The sequence below is a fragment of the Barbus barbus genome (genome assembly GCF_936440315.1).
Source record: "Barbus barbus genome assembly, chromosome: 20".
Taxonomy (NCBI): Eukaryota; Metazoa; Chordata; class Actinopteri; order Cypriniformes; family Cyprinidae; genus Barbus; species Barbus barbus.
The window spans coordinates 29064691-29085015 of NC_136748.1; the positions used below are offsets into that span (position 1 = coordinate 29064691).

Below are 20325 nucleotides of genomic sequence, written 5' to 3' on the forward strand. Positions count from 1 at the left end.
TTGTTTAATTAGTTTTACCCCCCTCCCCCCATTTAAATGAAGTATTTAGGGGCCAAGCCCGAAGGGCTGTAGCCCCTATTGTTTCTGTATGATTTATTATTTTCGTCCAATGGGAGTCTATGGCAGCTCTATGAAGGGAACATAGGAAAATGATGAATTTTGGCACACTTGTAGTGATGGCCATGAATAGTGATCTGATCAACTTTGGGGTCTCTAGGACAAACTCTTTAGCGCCACCACCAGTTCAAAAATTCAACATTGAAATAATAATAACTCCTGAACCCCTTGTTCTAGAAAAATGAAACTTAGTACACCTGATTACTCTCTTCATGCTGATCACATATAATACCATACATTAAGACTCCACCCATTACAGTAGCGGCCATTTTGAAAAGTACAGTATTCTGTCTTTTCGCCACTACTCCTTCAAAATTGATTAAATTCTTCCCAAAATTGGCTCAGATCAGGGCCGGCGCCAAGCCCGCGAGTGCCCCCACAAACGAGTTACTGTTCCCCCCCGAAGGAGTTACTGTGCCCTCCCATCTTTCCATCCTTCCTCCTCGCTGAACGCGATCGTCCGTTCTTTTTGAAATTTGTCATAAATTGCAATATCTTTTGAACCATTTGACATATCTGCACAAAAATTTGTAAGGATCATGAACGCGATGTCCTGGAGGTACCCCGGAAGAATGAAGACAGCGCCACCTAGTGTACGATAACGATTCTTGCAAAAACACTTATAATTTTTGAACATGTTGTCCAAAATTTGTCATTTTTATGTCGTTTCATTCCCTGGGTTATACTGATTCTGATGATGTCTCATTTGTAATTTTCCATTAATGTACCTGTCAGCCATATTGAATTAAATGAAAAGCAGTTTTATTGCTACTCCTCCTTCAAAATCTGTCCAATTCTTCCCAAAATTGGCTCACATGATCTTTGGACCGAGACGTATAGAAATGACTGAACAGAATTTTTTGACCTACTAGTGAAAAAAAAGTTATGATGCTGTGAAATTAACAAGGTCGACCCAAAAAATTTTCAGAGGCTGTATCTCAGCCAAACTTGGATCAGTTGACACAAAACTTGGTATGCTTCATCAACACCATGAACTGAGGATATGTGCCAAAGTTTGTAACAGCGCCACCTATGGGTCGTGAGATACCAAAAAATGCACAATTTTGCTCATAACGTTTGAAAGCATTGTCCAAATATTTTTATTTCTGTGTCCTTTGATTACCTGGGATATGCCGATTCTGACGATGTCTCATTTGTCATTTTCCATGAATGTGCCTGTCAGCCATATTGAAGTAAATGAAAAACAATTTTTTCTCCTCTTTGAAATTTTGTCCAATTTTGTCCAAAATCTAATCATATGATCTTTGTGATCTTGATCTTATCTTTTATTGTACATTTGGGATGAAATATGGCTTGCATTCATTCTGGGCAGGTTTTGTGAGATTCACCCTGGTTTTTTTTACTCCGATAACAATCTACTTGTCAATCAATTAAAGCAATGAAAGCAAACCTGACAGTTTTCCTCTCCATAAAATAAGCTCAGAATTTCAGCACAGGCGCCTCTGGCCAATAGTAATATAATAGCATCCTGTATTGTTATGCAAACCAAGCGTGTATTTGAATCAATACATGCGTTTCTATATTTAGCAGCACTGCAGGCCGGATTGTCACCAGCGAGGGTCGAGCAAATCATCACAGTCACTTACAAGCGGCTCCATTATTGAATATTGTAGCAGGTTTGTGAGTTTTCTGTGGATGGAGAGTCAATAGAGTGCGGTTTGCTCTGCTGAACTAACAGATGTTTGATCATGTAGTCTCAATGGATTTTCAGGAGCGGAGTCTGAGCTCGCTGGTGACGTCTTCTGCAAGCTGATTTCAAGGGTTCCTGGTGCCTGTCTTCAGATTGCTTTAGCCCGACTCCCCGTCACAGACCACCTCCATCCCCTGTTGCCATGGCGCTGGTGAAGCTCCTGCCACCATACGCGGGTTTTCATAGATGAACCAGCTGAGTGAGAGATGCTTTCATTATTCAGACAGCCTTGGCACGCACTTTCAATTATCATAAATATTATATCCTAGTCATATAACTATATCAGAAAAAAATAGCAACTGCACTGCACTGCGTGCATGCAGGGACCTTCACGTGTTCAGAAAACACGCACATTTACATTTGCTTTGGTTTCCCGTCAATGTCATTTTTACTTGTTTTGATTTCAAAGTTAGTAGGCTAAATGTGAGTTGAGTTGGAAATGACCTCGTGGCCTAGTGAATATTAAAGGAGACGTGTTTCTTGTCCTGTGTTAGTGTTTTAGGTCAAAGCTCTGAACAAATGGCATCCTAGATGTCTTTATATAATCTCCAGGAGTCTGTCACGCGCACAAAAGTGTGTCAGCGAGGGCTGGGGATTGTAGCCCATCCAAAATGTCTAGAAATGAAGAGAAATATACTATAGAAATAATGAAAATTGATTGATTTTGAAATTATAAACGGTTGTTTTGTGCTAATATATCCTTATAGAAAGTGTTGGCTTAATCACCGATATGGATGTTTTAAAGGCCAATAACGGGCAGAAACACAGATATATAACAGATATAATGTGTAATATCTAATATATGTTTTATATAGTAGGCTATATTTAGCAGTAAACTGGTTAGCTCACTTGAATATGTTCTTAGATTTGTGTAGGATGTTATCTTTTGAATGGAAATATTGATAATGTATTCGTAAACATCATACTTTTTTCCGCTTATTTCAGTTAATGTCATAAAACTAGCAAGCTAAGCCAGTAGCTGAACATGGCTGAAGGCACGAAAAGCAGAGGAACAGACAAACAGATTCAACTGAGTGAGCCATTTATGCTGGAAGCGCTCCGATTGATTCAAACTCGTGACTCGATCATTTGATTCAAGCGATTCACTAGCAACAGCCAGATCAAAAGAGCCATTCATTATCGAATTTCGACATCGCCTGTAATGATTTTAAAAAGCACGTATCTTTAACAGAGCTTTTTGAAACTCAGAATCAGTTAAACCAATTGTGTTGCAAAAGTGCTCCAATTGGATCGTGTGTCACAAATCATTTGATTCAGATCAGGACTTTGAATCAAGTATTGGGGAAGTCGTGGCCTAATGGTTAGAGAGTCGGACTCGTAATCCAAGGTTGGGTGAAACTGAGCTTTTTGGAGCTTGTTTCGAAGCGCTCCAGTCAGATCACGCATGGTGAATCATTTGATTTAGATCGGGAATCATTATGAGAATTGAATGTTTAGTGATCCATGCTCTATCGATCCATGATCTAAGATTATGGTTCAAGAATCATTATTCAGATCTGCATTTAGGAGTGTATATCGCAAATCATTTTTATTCAGATCAGGACTTTGGAGCAGGTTCGCAAGTCATTTTTTCTTATTTCTTTTTTAACTTAAGCAATAGAAAACATCAAACCATTAAGATGGGACAAAAAAAGAAAAAAAGAGAGAAAGAAGGTATACATAAATGCAAATCCCTTAAGAAAATTAACCATGTTTTTACTACAGTAAAAGTGTGGTACCCATTTTTTTTTTTTTTTTTTCTAGTTGCATAGTTTTACTACACATACCGTGGTTAAACTATGGTTAGTGTTGTCAAACAATCCAAAGAAAACTTTAGTTGTCAAAGTCGGGCATCACTTGTTATGAAGGGTGTTGTATTTAGTAGAGATGCTCTGACATGATCCTACCAATACCAGCCACTACTAAATTGTCCCTAGCAATAATTTTGATCAAACAATTAAATGTCTGTTGTCTGCCGTTATGTCCCCACCAATGCCAAAATCAAACCTACACCCTTGTATTGTGCCTAAAATATAAGTTACTCATTATTAACTTGTTTATGGAAATGTTGCATAAAAGAGATGCCGCAATCACGCTGTTTGTGATATTCATATTGGTAAACAACAGCACTCTTGCACGCATGATATTGCTTAAATATGTCCTGGCCCATATTTAAATATTGTAATCCTGTGTTGTGTTTTGTTTTTATATATACATTACTTATTATGATCTCATAAAACAGCATGCACGAAAAATAAGGAATCAGACAAATGCTGTTTAGTTTTTAGAGTATGATGTCACATGTCAAGTTGACAAATGTTAGTAGTTGTATGTGGAGCACATGAGGACATTCAGGTTTTACCGTCATAAAAATGATGTTCTATTTTTACTCTCCAATCATTGCTGTGTTGCATAAATGAGTTTAAAGAGCAAATGCTTCTTTGTTTTGTTCCGGCTCAGTTGTAGCTCGGTCGTGCCAGAAGAATGCCGTCAGCTTTGGTTTCTGGTGCAGCTGTCAGAAAGCATATCTATCAGTGTGTCCATTACACACTGCAGACGCAAATAATGCAGCGCTCTGGCCCTGCATCATTTCCTTACCGGGGTATTTTAGCGAGAGCCTTTCGATTAATTCTTTAATCTGGATCTGCGCTTGTGAATTAGTCACTATGTTTTAAGTCTGTTGAATTATTTATTCTTGATTTTCCGTCATTGTTTTCTCTGTCAACATTTCTCGTGCTGTTACCTCATGTGATGTCTCAATGGCTTTTGTGATATTTAACATCATATTGATTCGGTTCAACAGCATGAAATTGTTTTTGTGAGCTGTGGCATAAAATCTGCCCCTCCCTCTTTCAGGAAACCGATCTATTGGACATCACCTACATCAAAGATGCAAGAACGGGGAAATGCACCAAAACACCAAAGGTAGGACTGCTGTATTCAACGCACCCAACCAGATGAATACATCCGGGCCCAAACAATATGCCAGCCAATACTAGTCTTGCGTAGACTGAAGGCTGAAGGTCTGGAATGTAGCATTCATTGGCCAAGGCCGTTTAACTGACATGTCAAACAACCAATCACAGTTCGTTTCGTTCAGCGTCACGTTTCGGGGGGTGGAAATGTCGCCACAATAACAAACCGGTGTGTGAAACTCACGGATGTGTTTTAAATATTCTATGCCGCAAACTTTAAATATTTCACATACTTTTGAAAATCCAGCGTTTATTTGATCCCGATAAGCGTTTGTCGTCACGACGGCTTTCTTCTTTCATGGGGGGGGTTTGGCCTCACGAATCTTTGTTTCCAGACACACACGTCTCCCGGAAATCCTGTATAATTCAACCAATCCGACAATGATTCAACACTCCTGAAGTGTTTCCAGATAAGTGTGCCATATGCATCAGACGTTTAGCCAACGGTCCGTGGATGTGACGTCTGAGGCTGAGACTAAGCCAATACTAGTTCCAACATATTTTAAAGTAAGAAAAGGAAAGTTCATTCACAATCATGAATCTTAAGTAGTCAAGTCAAACAACGTCTACCTTATTTTTTTTAACGCCATTTTGTAATGTAAATGTGAGAGACTTCCGGTGTGACTTCCAGATATTTTAGCGGCATGCCTACCAAAGATCATTACACTGCTTAGTATTGCAAACTAGCATTATCATATTATTTAAATTTATTGTCATAATTATAAACACTGGATCGGCTCGTACTGTGTACTGCAAGTTGTATTTACTTATAGCATGTTTATAATGTTTGGCTAACATTCTGCCAAGGTTCTATCAAAGTTATGAACAAACGTTCTTTCAATATCATTGATAGAATGTTCATTTAAAGTTTAAAACATTATTTATACATTGTTCATGGAATGGTGTTTTGAAAGGTTTTAGTAGAGTATTCGACTGACTTACAAAAAAAAAAAAGTTAGGCTGATGATACACGGGGTAACTTTTTGAGCAATGTTGCCGCCGAGCAACTTTGGTTAATGTTGCCGTCAACGGGCAACCAGGTGAGGCACAGGGCCCACGACCAATTAAAAGTGTCCAGGCAGAAATTTGTTACCCATTCTCAGTGGGAAAGTGCCCAAGCAACACTGCTCAAAAAAGTTCCCAGACAAAATTGCTCAATGGTGGCCTTGTGTATCATCAGCCTTACTACTTATTTTGGAGGGTTCAGAGAACATTCAAAAGTAGCATTCCCACAATGTTTGAAAATGGTAAAACAGAATGTTCCCTTAGCGTTCGAAAAACCAAGTTTTTTTTATAACATTAAAAACACTTTACGTTTTGAATGTTGTGAGCAATAGCATTTTCATAACTTAATGGGTTAGCAAAATGTTCTTGGAACATATTTTTATTAGTTGGGTCACCTTTGTCTTTTTATCCTTCAGAAATCAAATATTTTAGTGTTTTGGTTCATCCTAGAGACCTTGGTTGGTGAGGAGATTTTTTGAGATGCCTGTGAAGTAAATTAATAATAAAGATACTGGGAAAGATGGGCGTCACCGTTAGAGGTGGTGGTCTATCCGTTCTCCTTCATTGGCTTGCATCCATTTATAAGCCTGTCCTTGTGTAAAGGAGGTTTAGCCATTACTACGGCAGTGTGCTCTGTTTCCCAGGCCCTATATAGGTTAATAGCTCTTGTGGGTGATAAGTATCTCTCTATGAGGGTAATGGTCTGTGCAATCTGGTGTGGAATGGCCACAGGCAGACAGACATCTGCACCCACGCTATATCTGGACTGCTGCAGTCTAAATATGGAGCCCGTGGGCTGTGGGTCTCCCAGGTGAACTCTTTCCTGACGCTCATGGACGTTATTAGTGTCTGTGAAATGAGAGAATGGTGACAAACGAAACGCACAAACGCAGTGAAGAGTCGCGTCACTTGTCAGAAGCAGTCTTGAGTTTATGCTGCGGATTCATTGATTTCTATGTGGTGCATTACACGGATGTGGAGGGAAAAGGCTTTGTGAAAGTGGTTGATCATGCAATCAAAATGTAACAAATGTTATCTTTTGCATCCGGTGGTCTATGGTTTCCGGTTTCAATTACTTGTATTTCATGTTCATAGATACTTGTTTTATCCCAAAATCCAACAAAAGAAATACAAATATATAGTAATTTTTATAATTAAATTATAATATAAAATGATAAAGAAATGATTTTGTATTATTTATTTATTTTATTTGATAAAATAAGTTTTTTTTGTACAATCTTTGTGACTTTTAGAATTTAACATTAATTTTTTGAATTTTTATACATAACTTATAAAATAAAAAAATATTTTATATTATTGTTTATTTATTTTTATAAAGAAAATTAACAAGCACATTTACTTTACCTGTTGTTTGCTGTTCAACACACAGTTTAAAAATGCAAGGGCTTGTGAAAGTGGTTGATTGTGCAAACACAATGTAAGAAAATTATAACTTTGCAGCATTCTTAGTTGTGTTTTCCAGTGTCTTGTATTTTATTTTCATAGATACTTAGCTTTTATTCCAAAATTAAAAAAATGAATAATTTTCATATATACTTTAATATAAAAATAATAAAGAAATTATTTTATATTATGTTTTTTATGAAGAAAACAGTCTTGTTTGAAAAAAATGCTTGTTTATAGTATCATTGTGATTTATTTTCTCTTTTTTAAGCACATTTACCTACCCTGTTGTTTCCTGTTCAACTGCTAAAAAATGCAAGAAAAAGATGAAAACAAAGTCATAAAAAAAAAATGAAATTATTATTTATTTGACTTTTTTTTAAAGAAAATAAAGCCTGAATTTTTTGGCATTTTAGCATACAATTTTAAGCACTTTTTCTTTACCTATTGTTTGCTGTTCAACACACAAAAATGCAAAGGAAAAAGGCAAGGGTTTGTGAAAGTGGTTTATCATGCAACCAAAATTTTACAATATATTGATTTTTGCATCAGGTGGTCTAGATGTGGTTTCCAGTTCCAGTTACTGGTATTTTATATTCATATATGCTTGTTTTATTAAAAAAATTAAAATAAATTAATAAGATTATTTTATATACACACTTGCGTCCATACTGTATATATTTGGACACAGGCACAATTTTTATTGTTATAGCTGCAGACTAAAACATATTCAAGTTGTAGTTATATAATGAATATGGGCTTAAAGTGCACACTCTGAGCTTTAATTTGAGGGTATTTTGAGGGAGAATCGTCTCCATGGTAAAGAAAACCCCTTTCACAGCATCCAGCCAAGAGAAGAACACTCTCCAGAAGGCAGACGTGTCTACAATCAAGAGAAGACTTCACCAGAGCAAATACAGAGGCTTCCCCACATGCTGCAAACAAGGCCGGATTAGACTTTGCCAAAAAACATCTAAGAAAGCCAGAGCACTTCTGGAACAGCATTTTTTGGACGGATAAAATTAAGATCAACCTGCACCAGAATGACAGGAAGAAAAAAGTATGGAGAAGGCTTGGAACAGCTCATGATCAAAGCATACAACATCATCTGTGAAGCATGGAGCAGTGTGGAGCATGAGCATGGCTTCCAGTGGCTCTGGGTTACTGCTGTTTAGTGATGATGAGACAGAAGCAGCCGGATCAATTCTGAAGTGTTCAGGGATATACTGTCTGGTCAGATTCAGTCAAATACACAAAGTTGATTAGATGGCAGTTCATAGTGCAAGTGGACAATGACCCAAAACATACAGCAAAAACAACCCAGGAGTTTTTGAAGGTAAAAAAGTGGAATATTCTGCAATGGCCGAATCAATCTCCTGATCTCAACCCGATTGATCAGCATTTCACTCGCTGAAGACAAAACTAAAATTCAGAAAGAATCCATTCTCTCTCTCTCTCTCTCTGTTCTGTGATATAAAGCATCTTCTCGGAGCGAGTGCGCTCTGACTCTGTGTCATGATTGAGAGTGATTCTGGGAAACGCAGTGTTCTGGTGTCAAAGGCAGCTGAATAAATCTTGTAGCGGCGCGTTTATATGAAGGTGTCCACGAGCCACAACAAAGCGTCCATCCACCCTTGGATGTAGAGGTCGAAGCTATTTCCACAGACGCTATATGAGTGAGAGAGAGTGAGACGTGATGATTCTGATGATCGATTGAGCCTCTCAGCACACAATAAAACATCACGCATGAAGCTTCTGGAGAAATGCTGCTCTCACCGCCTGCTGTTTTGGAGAAATAATCGGATGTTTGTGGTAGGGCTCAGTGATATTGAATGTTTAGTCAATCTATTATTTAGTTAAAGTTATAAAAATTGACCAATATTGTGAATCACCACCATCATGATTTGTATAGGTCTTTTTTATGCATATAAGGTGGTAAAATCAGAAAAATATGTACTGTAAATATCAATATATTTCTAAGATGTTTATATATGTCAAAGTATAGAATTGTTATATTTATAAAACATAAATGTAGTATATTTATATATACACACACACACACACGTATACTTGTTTATATTTGTAGTAAGTGTTTAGATATGTAATAGTATAAATAAAAGTATAGTTTTGTTATAATAATAGTTATAGTTATAAAAACATATTATTAATTAATTTATGAATAATACATTTTATTTTTATTAATAATAATACATTTGAGTAAGTTATAATACATTATTATTATTATTATTATTATTACAAGTTGAAATAAAATTGTTAATAAATACATATATACATTTTTTATATTTTATGTGTGTTTTATTTTAAAGTAATGTTTATTTGTACAAAGTTATTAATTATGTAATATTATAGACCTATGATTTAGGATTATTGAATTCTAAAATAATGATTTTATAATAATAATGCACTAATAAATTATAAAATTATTATTATTATTTACAAAATATGTTTTTAAACATATATGCATTTACTTGTATTTACCACAGGTATAAAAATAATAAAATAAAATAAAATAAAATAAAATAAAATAAAAATACATCTTGAAGTCTGTAGTAATGATGCTGAAAATTTGGCTTTAAAATTTGATTACAGCAATAAATTACATTTGACAATATATTCAATAGAAGACAAATATGCAGCCTTGGTGGGCAGTAGAGGCTTTATTTTTATTTATCACGTCACGTCACGTCATCCCATCCCATCCCCCTTTCTTTAATTTATGGCAAGTCATCAAACTCCTACTCTGATCTTCTGTGTTGTGTTTGTCCCAGAGTAGCAGGTGACTCCTAATTGCAAGCTGCTTAACTAACTTTTTTTATTAAGAAAGGAATTTGAATGAGATTTAAATCACTAGTGCATTGAGACCCTGAAAAATATCCTGCTGCTTTTGCTTGCAATTGCTTTTTTATGTGAGCCATTATAGATGTGTTGTTAATTGAAAAGAAGAAAGATGCCATTGATTTGTTGTGCGCTTGTGAAGCCGACAGCAGATGAATACAGAAGAGAGTGGAAGAACTGCTCATCTTTAAAGAGTTTTTCAGATCTTGGCTTCTCATTAAAGCTCCCGGCGAGAACAATAGTGGCCTGTTAATTACGCCATTGAAAAATAGAGAAGATAATGAGACGGTTGTCATAAATGTATATGATTCATATTAAAACCAATCACATCGTCTGAAGCGGTAGTGGGTTGTTTACATGCACCCATCTGTTGAAAAGCAACCAGAGCTTTGCTAATGGCACTGCTGCTGGTAACGACCATATGCTTGAGGAACGGCTGTTCCTGTTCTGCTGTGAGAGTCTCAGAGTGAAGTCTCCAGCTTGTCTGAGCATCTATAGTCGTGGCCTGATGGATAGAGAGTCGGACTTGTTACCCGAAGGTCGTGGGTTCGAGTCTCAGGTCTGACAGGGATTGTAGGTGGGGGAGTAAATAAACAACACTCTCTCCACCCTCAAGACTGAGATGAGACCCTTGAGCAATGCACCGAACCCCCAACTGCTGCCCACTGCTTCACTACTGAGTGTACACTTGGATGGGTTAAATGCAGAGCACAAATTCTGAGTATGGGTCACCATACTTGGCCACACACCCCTTTCCTTCCTTTCCTTATATTGTATATTGACATACATTTACGATTTATGAAGGGTGGAAATGTACTAAACCGTTGTACCCCCTTTTGCAGACAATATTTTAGCATCTCAGTATTCTTTAATAGTTCACTTAAAAATTAAAATTCTGTCATTTCTTTATATGTAAAACGTTATACAGTATAGCTTTATAAATATATTAAAATACATATTTTATGTTTTATATTTATAAGAAATGTGTATATATAATAAGTATAGACTTATGGCTTAGGATTATTAATTTTCTAATAATAGTACTTTTTTATTAGTAGTATTCATAATAATAAAAATAACAATACAAGTAAATTATTGTTATTAATATAATATAATTAATAATATTAATATATATTTTTTATTATTTCAAATTAAAAATATTGTTACTAAATGTGTATATTTTTAAATATATATATATATAATTTTTTCTTTTTTTTATGTATGATTTATATTTATGGTAAGTGATTATATCTAAATTTATTAAAAGTTATTATAATATGTATAAGTATAGACTTATAACTTTATTGAATTGTATTAATTAATTTTCTAATATTTTATTTTATTATTATATATTAAATAATATATTTTAGTAAATTAAAACATGCTTTTTTATTATTATTATTATTGCAAATTTTAAATGGTATGTAAGTAAATGTATATATTTTGAAACTTGATAGTTTATATATTTTGTACAGGTATATTTATTATGTTTATATATAAAATAGTAATAATATTAATTATTATTATTTATTATGAATTACATTCTCTCTCTCTCTCTCTCTCTCTCTCTAGAGAGAGAGAGAGAGACATTTAAAACATTTTATATTGTATTTGTTTTATAGTAATTATAATATAGTAATTATATTTGTAGTTTATAGCAATTGTTTATATATAAAATGAATACAGGTTATTTGTCATTAATATATAGACTTTATAATAATAATAATAATTATTATTAATAATAATAATAATAATAATAATAATAATAATTAACAATAATAAAGTATAGTAAATTAATATAAATGAATAATAATAATTATTATTATTATTGTCATCATTATTATTATTATAAATTCAATAAGTCATTTATCTATATGTATAAATGTTGTGTAATACTTACACATAAATATAAATTCAATACATTTTTATGTGCAACTAAATTTATGTGCATTTTTTTAATATAAAAACATTTGATTAAATTTGATCCTAAATTTTGAGTGTGTCCTTCACTGATTTCTTCTGTGCATTGTACATAAACTGTGCTATCTTTGGGTTCAGTTTGTGTCTGTTTTTGAGTCTTTTCCATGCAGCAGCATGTATTCTGAGTTAGAATAAAGATCCCGGGTCTTTTTTCTGCGGGCAATGTGCCATTCAAGTGTGCAGCAGACAGAAGAACCGGTGGACTTCAGCCAGAACTGCGAGAACGGCTTTTGATTCCTGCTCCTCTCCAGCCAAACCAGCGCCTGGAGGAGATCAGCAGTGCAGTGAATCCTCGACATGCTGCTGGTGCTGCCGCTTCCACCCGCTGCAGGTTTACCGCGGTAAACTCACATGAGCATGTGTGTGTGTGGAATCAGCAGGAGCATGGCTGTTGCTCATGTGTGGGGTCAGTGAGCTGAACTTTCACACGTAACTCGTCCAGGAGCAGCATTCTTTCAGAGGGCAACAGCAATTTTCTGTAGGCCAGAATAAAACACGAGCGATGGAGAAATCAAATGTTTTTAAGAACTTGCTGGATCAGTACTGAAGTGTAAGACGTGATCGTTTGTAGTGTGTACAGTGTTATTAGTGTGTAAGCACACATCAACCAGATCTTTAACTTTAATTAACCAAAAGTCATGAGCGTGTGTAGATGATGACAGAATCTTTTGTTTTAAGCAAACAATTTGTTTAAAATAAGACTTGAAGGTTAAGTACAATAAAAAAGTACAATACAATTTTAAATGTATTTAGTTAGTTAGTTAGTTACTTTTAAATCTCATTCATCCATGTTATATTTTTATTTATGTATTTGAATGTTTATTTATTTATTTATAATTCAATCTCACTCAAAGTTTTTATTTATATATGTATACATTACTATTTATTTAGTGATTTATGAATATTTATGAATTTAAATAAATCTCAATCATTCATGTTTTATTTTTATTTATGCATTTTAATGTCATTTATTTATTTATAAATTAATCTCACTTAAAGTTTTTTATTAATTTTTTTTATACATAAATATTTTTGTTATTTTTAAAGCTCACTCAATAATGTTTATTTTTTATGTATTTATTATTTTTTAAATACATAAATGACCTTAGTCACATTTTCTTCAGAATGTAAAAATTGAGTTTTTTTGTTTGTTTGTTTTTTGTTATTGTTGTTTAGTTTTTTTCTCACTGCTGCAGTATGCGGTCTAATCTCTGTTTCAGGAGGTTGTTTCCCTGTATAATTATGAGGTGTCAAAGCATAAATCAGAAATCGGTTTTCTACAATATTTGCCTGCTGGTTTAATATGACACCTGATTATTTCTTACTCATTTGACTGCATCTTTCGTTAAAGTTACATTCATTGAGCATTTGCTCTTATCCAAAGCCACCTATGAATATATATATACACACACACACACACACACATATAAATGCACATGTAAATGAGCTCATTTTAAATTTCATGCCTGCTATAGGTCTCAAGATAGTTGGGACGGGGGCATGTTTACCATGGTGCAGCATCTCCTGTTCTTTTCAAAACAGTTTGAAGACATCTGGACATCGAGGTTATGAGTTTCTGGAGTTTTGGTGTTGAATATGTGGTTTTGCATTGTCCTGCTGAAATGCACGGCGTCTGGAGGGGAGCATATTTTGCTCTAAAACCTTTATATACATTTCAGCATTCATGGTGCCTTCCAAAACATGCAAGCTGCCCATACCGTATGCACTTATGCACCCCCATACCATCATAGATGCTGGCTTTTGAACTGAACGCTGATAACACGCTGGAAGGTCTCCCTCCTCTTTAGCCCGGAAGACACGGCGTCCGTGATTTCCAACAAGAATGTCAAATTTGGACTCGTCTGACCATAGAACACTTTTCCATTTTAAATGAGCCTTGGCCCACAGGACACGACAGCGCTTCTGGACCATGTTCACATATGACTTCCTTTTTGCATCCATCAAAGGTCTTCGGCCTTGTCCCTTATGCACAGAGATTTCTCCAGTTTCTCTGAATCTTTTGATGATATTATGCATTGTAAATGATGAGATTTGAAAAGCCTTTGCAATTTGACGTTAAAGAACGTTGTTTTTTTTAAAGTATTTCACAATCTTATGCACTCTTTCACAGATTGGAGAGCCTCTGCCCTTCTTTACTTCTGAGACACTCTGCTTCTCTAAGACATCCCTTTTATGTTACAGACCTTATATCAATTAACTTAATTAGTTGCTAGATGTTCTCCCAGCTGAATCTTTTAAAAATGTCTCACTTTTTCAGCCCTTTGTTGCCCCATGCCAACTTTTTGAGACCTGTAGCAGGCATCAAATTTGAAATGAGCTCATTTAGTGGATAAAAGTGTACAATTTCTCATTTTAAACATATTATTCTGTATGTTCTGTATGTTCTATTGTGAATAAAATATTGGCTCATGTGATTTGAAAGTTTTTTTAGTTTTCATCTTATTCAAATTTAAAATACATATATATATATATATATATATATATATATATATATATATATATACATATATTTGACACAAAATTAGATCAGAACTATACCGTGCCTGAACTCATAATCTAATGCATTTTAATTGCTTATCAGCGACATGAAAAGGCTGACTCTGATTGTCCAGCGGGTCTCTCGCTCGTCTTTGGTGGTTGACAGCGCTCCCGTGATTCTGGTCAGAGCCCTGCGCTTTGATACGGCGTGGTTCGGTTAAATCCGGCTCCCGGAGGCAGCGAGGTCTCGGTGCATGTTGCCATAGAAACTCTGGTGCAAAGGCTCCCTGTGTGTGACCGGAGCCAAAGGCGCCGGAGCTAATGAGGTTGCAAGAAAGGGCATCCAACATGGCGAGGAGCCTCGCGGAGGACAAGGTGACAACAATGACAGCAGCGGCTCTCCGGCACGCCAGAGACGCTGACTCATCTGATTTAAACAGCACTGCCATCATCACAATCAATGTGCATTGCACTGCATTCTTTCCTGGAAGAAAGAGAGAAGCGTCGTTGATTATCACAGTTGTAGGTGGACTAGTGCTTTTGTTGGTGCGTGTGTTTGGATCTTGCACCTTTGTCAGTGGTGTTTGCTTGGGAAAGCATGAGTAATGCTATTCAGTGATTTGAATAAAGTGCTAACCGTAGGCTGCACAATTTGGGGAAAAATATAATTATGATTTTTCTGGTCTTGTGATTCTTTCTTCTTTTTTTTTTCTTTCTTTGTGAATGTGTAAAAAGCACCAGGTTTGGAAAATCTGGCCAAAAATACGACTCTAAATTAAACTTAAAACAACAACAGCAGCAACAATATTTGTGATACACCAGATTTTTTTTTTGAAACATCAAAAATAAAATTAAGTTTTAATTTAGCCAAAAATGGAAACTGAAAATAAAGTTGATTTAATAATCAGTTAATCACATTTAATTAATAATCAATAGTCAAATGCAATCTGAGTTGTAAAAGCACCGGGTGCAGTGCTTCTTTGTCAGGTTGCATAATTTGGCCAAAACAATATGACCCATTTAAATAAAAAATTATATTTAAATTAAAATTTTCAAAATTAAAATAGGGGGGATGCAGCAAACTATTTTTTTTAACCAAAATATCAAAACTAAATTTTAAAATTTAAATTTTCCCAAAAACTGAAAATAAAGTTGATTTAATAATCATTTAATCACATTTATTTAATAATCAACACTCAAATACAAACTGAGTTGCATATAAAACATTTCACTTGCACATAAAATGTTATTTAATAATCAATTAATTAATCACATTTATGTGATAATGAACACTAGAATGCTATCTGAGTTTCATGTAAACATTTAAATTGCACATAAGGCAGTTTATATATCTTTTTTTTATGATGTAATTATGTTTCCACTCCAGTTCATTGTTGAAATATAAACATTCAAATGGTGGCTTTTATTTGAAAAATAAATAGATAAAAAATAACACCCAGAACAGTATAGCAACACCTTAGCAACCATCCAGAACGCCACCTAGTAGCCCAGCATCACGATTGTGAGTTTGAAGGCAGCAGCTTTCATCTCGTGTTGGTTTTATTTTCTTTAAATGCTGAAGTGTAGGAAGTGTTGAGGTGATGTCGGTGGTTTTTGTGATTATCAGAATCAGAATGAGCTTTATTGGCCAAGTATGTTTACACATACTAGGAATTTGTTGTAGTGACAGAAGCTCCACAGTGCAACAGAAAGACAGTAATAGGACACAGATAATAAAAGAATAACAACAAATAACCAAATAGGCAATGTACAAAGCAGCAAAAACACAATATATAATATAGACAATTATGTATGTACAGGTCAAGTATGTGCAAATTAGAAATGAGAAAATAAAAATAAAATAAGTGAGTGTGGTGAATGGATAATGTATTATAGTTGTGTGTTCCACTTTTATTATTGAGTGTTCATGAGATGGATTGCCTGAGGGAAGAAACTGTTCCTGTGTCTGGTCGTTCTGGTGCACAGAGCTCTGTAGCGTCGACCAGACGGTAACAGTTCAAAGAGGTTGTGTGCTGGATGTGAGGGGTCCAGAGTGATTTTACCAGCTCTTTTGCTCACTCTGGATGAGTACAGATCTTGGAGAGTGGGGAGGGTTGTACCAATGATGCTGCTGATGTTTCCGTCTGCCGGTCAGCATGCAGGAATATTGTTTTATTCCAGCGCTGGATTCCTGAAGACAGAGAAAGAAAGGAACACAGCTGTAATATATGCAGGTGTGCAGATAAATCTAAATCCAATTTATTTTCCTCTCAGCAGGACCTTTCATTTTGCCCAGCGTCCTGCAGAGAATAAAAAAAACAGATTTGCATGAAACAAGCGGACATGAGAGAATCGCAGACTAGCAGACTTATCATGCTGAAGGCAGCATGCAGTTTATTAAATATATGCCATGCTGGATGATTTACTGTTTGAAATGAAGACAAAAATACTAGTTTTGAAATGTTACAGTTTTACTATGAAAGATAAAAAATTGTAGTATAATATTTTTTTTATAGTACAATAGTGTTTTTACAATATATTTATTATTTATCTTATTTTATTAATGTTTATTTAAAAGTTCAAATTAATGTTTATATAAAAGTTTTTTTTTTTGTTTTGTTTTTTACTTTTTTGTTCATTTTACAGAATGTTTGAACATGAAGAAATGAAGAGGTAAATATTAGTATTGTGATCTTACAGTTGTACTATAAAAATTGTTTTTAGTTTTTAAAAATAGTTTTTTTTTATTTTATTTTACAGGACATTTTTACATTATATTTTTCATTTTATTTAATATTTTTAATAATCAGAATACAAAAAAAAAATAAAAATACAAAGAATAATTACGATTTTAAGTCAAATTGAATGGAAAAAAAGTGTAGAGAGAGTGGGAAGAGATTTTTCAAGATTTGTACAAATGGTTTAACCATAAAAGGATTTTTCTAGCTTTTTAACAATTATTGTTATTTTCTATGAAGATGTAATCTAATGCAGAAATTACTACATTTTTCTAAAATCGTTAATTCGATTTATTCAAATCATCTGGTTGTAAATTCCTGTATTTTTTCATATCACAGTGCCATTTTTTTCCCAGTATTGTGAACCAAGTAAGCCAAGAACACACTTGCATCGTGTTGTTGAGGTTTTGCATAAGAAAGCATCATAAAAATTTGAAAAATAATACATGCAACATGTAAAGGAATAGTTTAGTGCACATTTTCTGCAGCAAGCATAGGCTATTTACAGGCTTGATCTGTTTTTAGCGGCGCTCTCACACACATCTGTCCGGCTGACACACAACTCCCCTTTTAAAGAGTCGATTTAATATTCAATAACTGCATGTATTATTCATGTGCTATTCAGAGCTGGTGTCTGCAGTACACACAGCGGCTTTCACTAATGAACCTGTGTCGTCTGTCATGCTGTCGGAGGAAAGCGTTTTAAATAAAAGTCTAACAGTAGTCTGGCTGCAGGGGCCCCGGGGCCAAACCCAGTCATGAGTCATGAGGGATACGGGAAAATCCTGCCGGAAACAGAGTCTCCTCACTACAGAGGCTTCACTGGAACATGATAACAGACAGATATTAGAATAAAATTGTATAACTGTTAAAAAAAAAAAAAAAAAAAACATCCCCTATGCAAAAGCTTTAAGGGTTCCCTGTTTTTTTTTGTTTTTTTTTATGCCAAAATAAAAGTTTGATGTTTTAAATTTTTTAAATCATAAAAAAGATTTTTATTATACTTGATTTTTTTATTTTACAGTGAAATATTACAATAGTAATTTCTCTTATTTAGTTTTTATTTAGTGTTTTTGTTTTTGTGCTTTAGTATTTAATTTTTCTTGCATTATTTTTGAATAATTTAATATATTAAGATTAATATAATAATATCTCTTTTGTTTTTTGTTTTTTATTTTATTAGTATTTTTATTTTTGTGTAATATTTTTAATATAATAATTTAAATATATATTGAAATTTTATATATTTTAATATATTTTGTATTATTGTTATTATATCATTTTGCTTAAATAATCAATTGTTTTTATTTTACAGATTTAGAGAAATGTAGAGTTCACCACCAGTGTCTCAGCAATGAATGCTCTGCAGTGAATGGGTGCCGTCAGAATGAGAGTCCAAACAGCTGATAAAAACATCACTCCAGTCCATCAGTTAACATCTGGAGAAGACAAAAGCTGTGTGTTTGGCACCCATTCACTGCAGAGGATCCATTAGTGAACCAGTGATGTAATGCTACATTTCTCCAAATCTGATGAAGAAACAAACTCATCTACATCTTGGATGGCCCGAGGGTGAGCACATTTTCAGCAAATGTCATCTTTATTGCTGTGTGTATGCGTTCACAGAAATGAAAGGGACGGTTGGATTCATTGATGTACTCTGTGTTGGGTGTGACGGTCTATTCAGTGTTTTCACATCTTTCCGATTGAATCAAATATTTATGAGCATCATTTAGCAATGATCAATCATTTGGCCCCAGAAGTGGTGAGAAGACAATTGAAGCTGTAATATTACTCAGTGAACCATCACTGAAATTAGCGAAGCTCCCGGAGCGCTGATGGATTCTTAATAGCGCTCTTTTCCTCTGGGTGTGTTGTGGTTATATTGTTTTTGTGAGTCACAGCCGGAACTGATACGATTTTTTTTTTTTTTTTGTGTGAAAAAACTTCAGGTGTTTTTTTTTCCCATTTGTTCTCGGGCTCACGTGTGCTTTGGGATTTCACTCGTCCTCATGCAAACATCCAGACATGTTTGGTGGTGGGACTTTTTTTAGCCTTGATTACGTTTGTTCAATTTGTCTGATTATATTTGTCTGCTGACATGGATCGCATTCACATGATATGCATTTCTTGTAATTGTTAATACATTTAATTTTTGGTTATTTTTACATTTATATTTAGTGAAAAAAGTAATTGCAAAAAAATCTAATGTAAAATCTGGGTCCTGAAATACGTTCAATAAAAGCAAAATGTTAATTTACTTTTGTATGATAAAAAAAATTTATAAAAAAAATTTTATTCATTTATACATTTATAAATTCTAATTTATGTATTTAGTTAGTTATTAAATTAGTTAGTTTGTTAATTAGTTATTTTTTTGTACCCAATGTAAAATTTGGATCTTAAAGTAATTTTAAAGCAACATTTAGGTAGATTTTATTTACGTATACAATTCATTTTTCAGCTATTAAAAAAAAACAAAAAAAAAACAACAACAACAAAAACAAAGAACAACTTTTGTATCCGATGTAAAATCGGGGTCCTGAATTAAGTTCAATAAAAGCAAAATTATATGTATGTATTTATTCATTACATTTTATTTTTTGATTGATTTTGCGTGATAAGTAAATAATAATAAAGTAAATATATAAAAAGGTAAATTTAGGTAATATTTATTTATTTATGTTCATATATTTCATTTTACCTGTTACTTTTGTATGATAAAAAAAGTGTAATAAAAAACATCTAATGTTTTAATGTAAAATCTGGGTCTTGAATTAATTTCAGTAAAGGCAAAATTTTATAAAGAATCAAGTTATTTATTTGTTTATATTTATAATATAGAATTGACTGTTTATATGTATAAAATATGTAGAATTGTTTTTCTGTTTGTTCTCGGTGACGTGCTCGGGTGCTCTCTGGGGTTTTGCTCGTTCTCAATCCTCCAGTCGTGTTTTTCAGGCTTGATTATACTTGTTGAAGCATTGGTTCTGCTGCGGCGCAGATGAATGGCTCTCGCACATCGGCGCTTGATTGGAGA

General features: G+C 34.0%; 1 protein-coding gene across 1 annotated transcript in view; it reads left to right on the forward strand.

Moving 5' to 3' along the window:
• The window catches only part of LOC306886216 (1-phosphatidylinositol 4,5-bisphosphate phosphodiesterase beta-1-like), a gene marked incomplete at both ends in the record, with an annotated part of 66904 nt that overhangs the window by 7826 nt on the left and 38753 nt on the right, over positions 1–20325 (forward strand). Inside the window, one exon of the mRNA XM_079443156.1 lies at positions 4685–4753. Coding sequence (XP_079299282.1) covers positions 4685–4753 — 69 coding nt within the window. The remainder of the gene's footprint in view (positions 1–4684; positions 4754–20325) is intronic.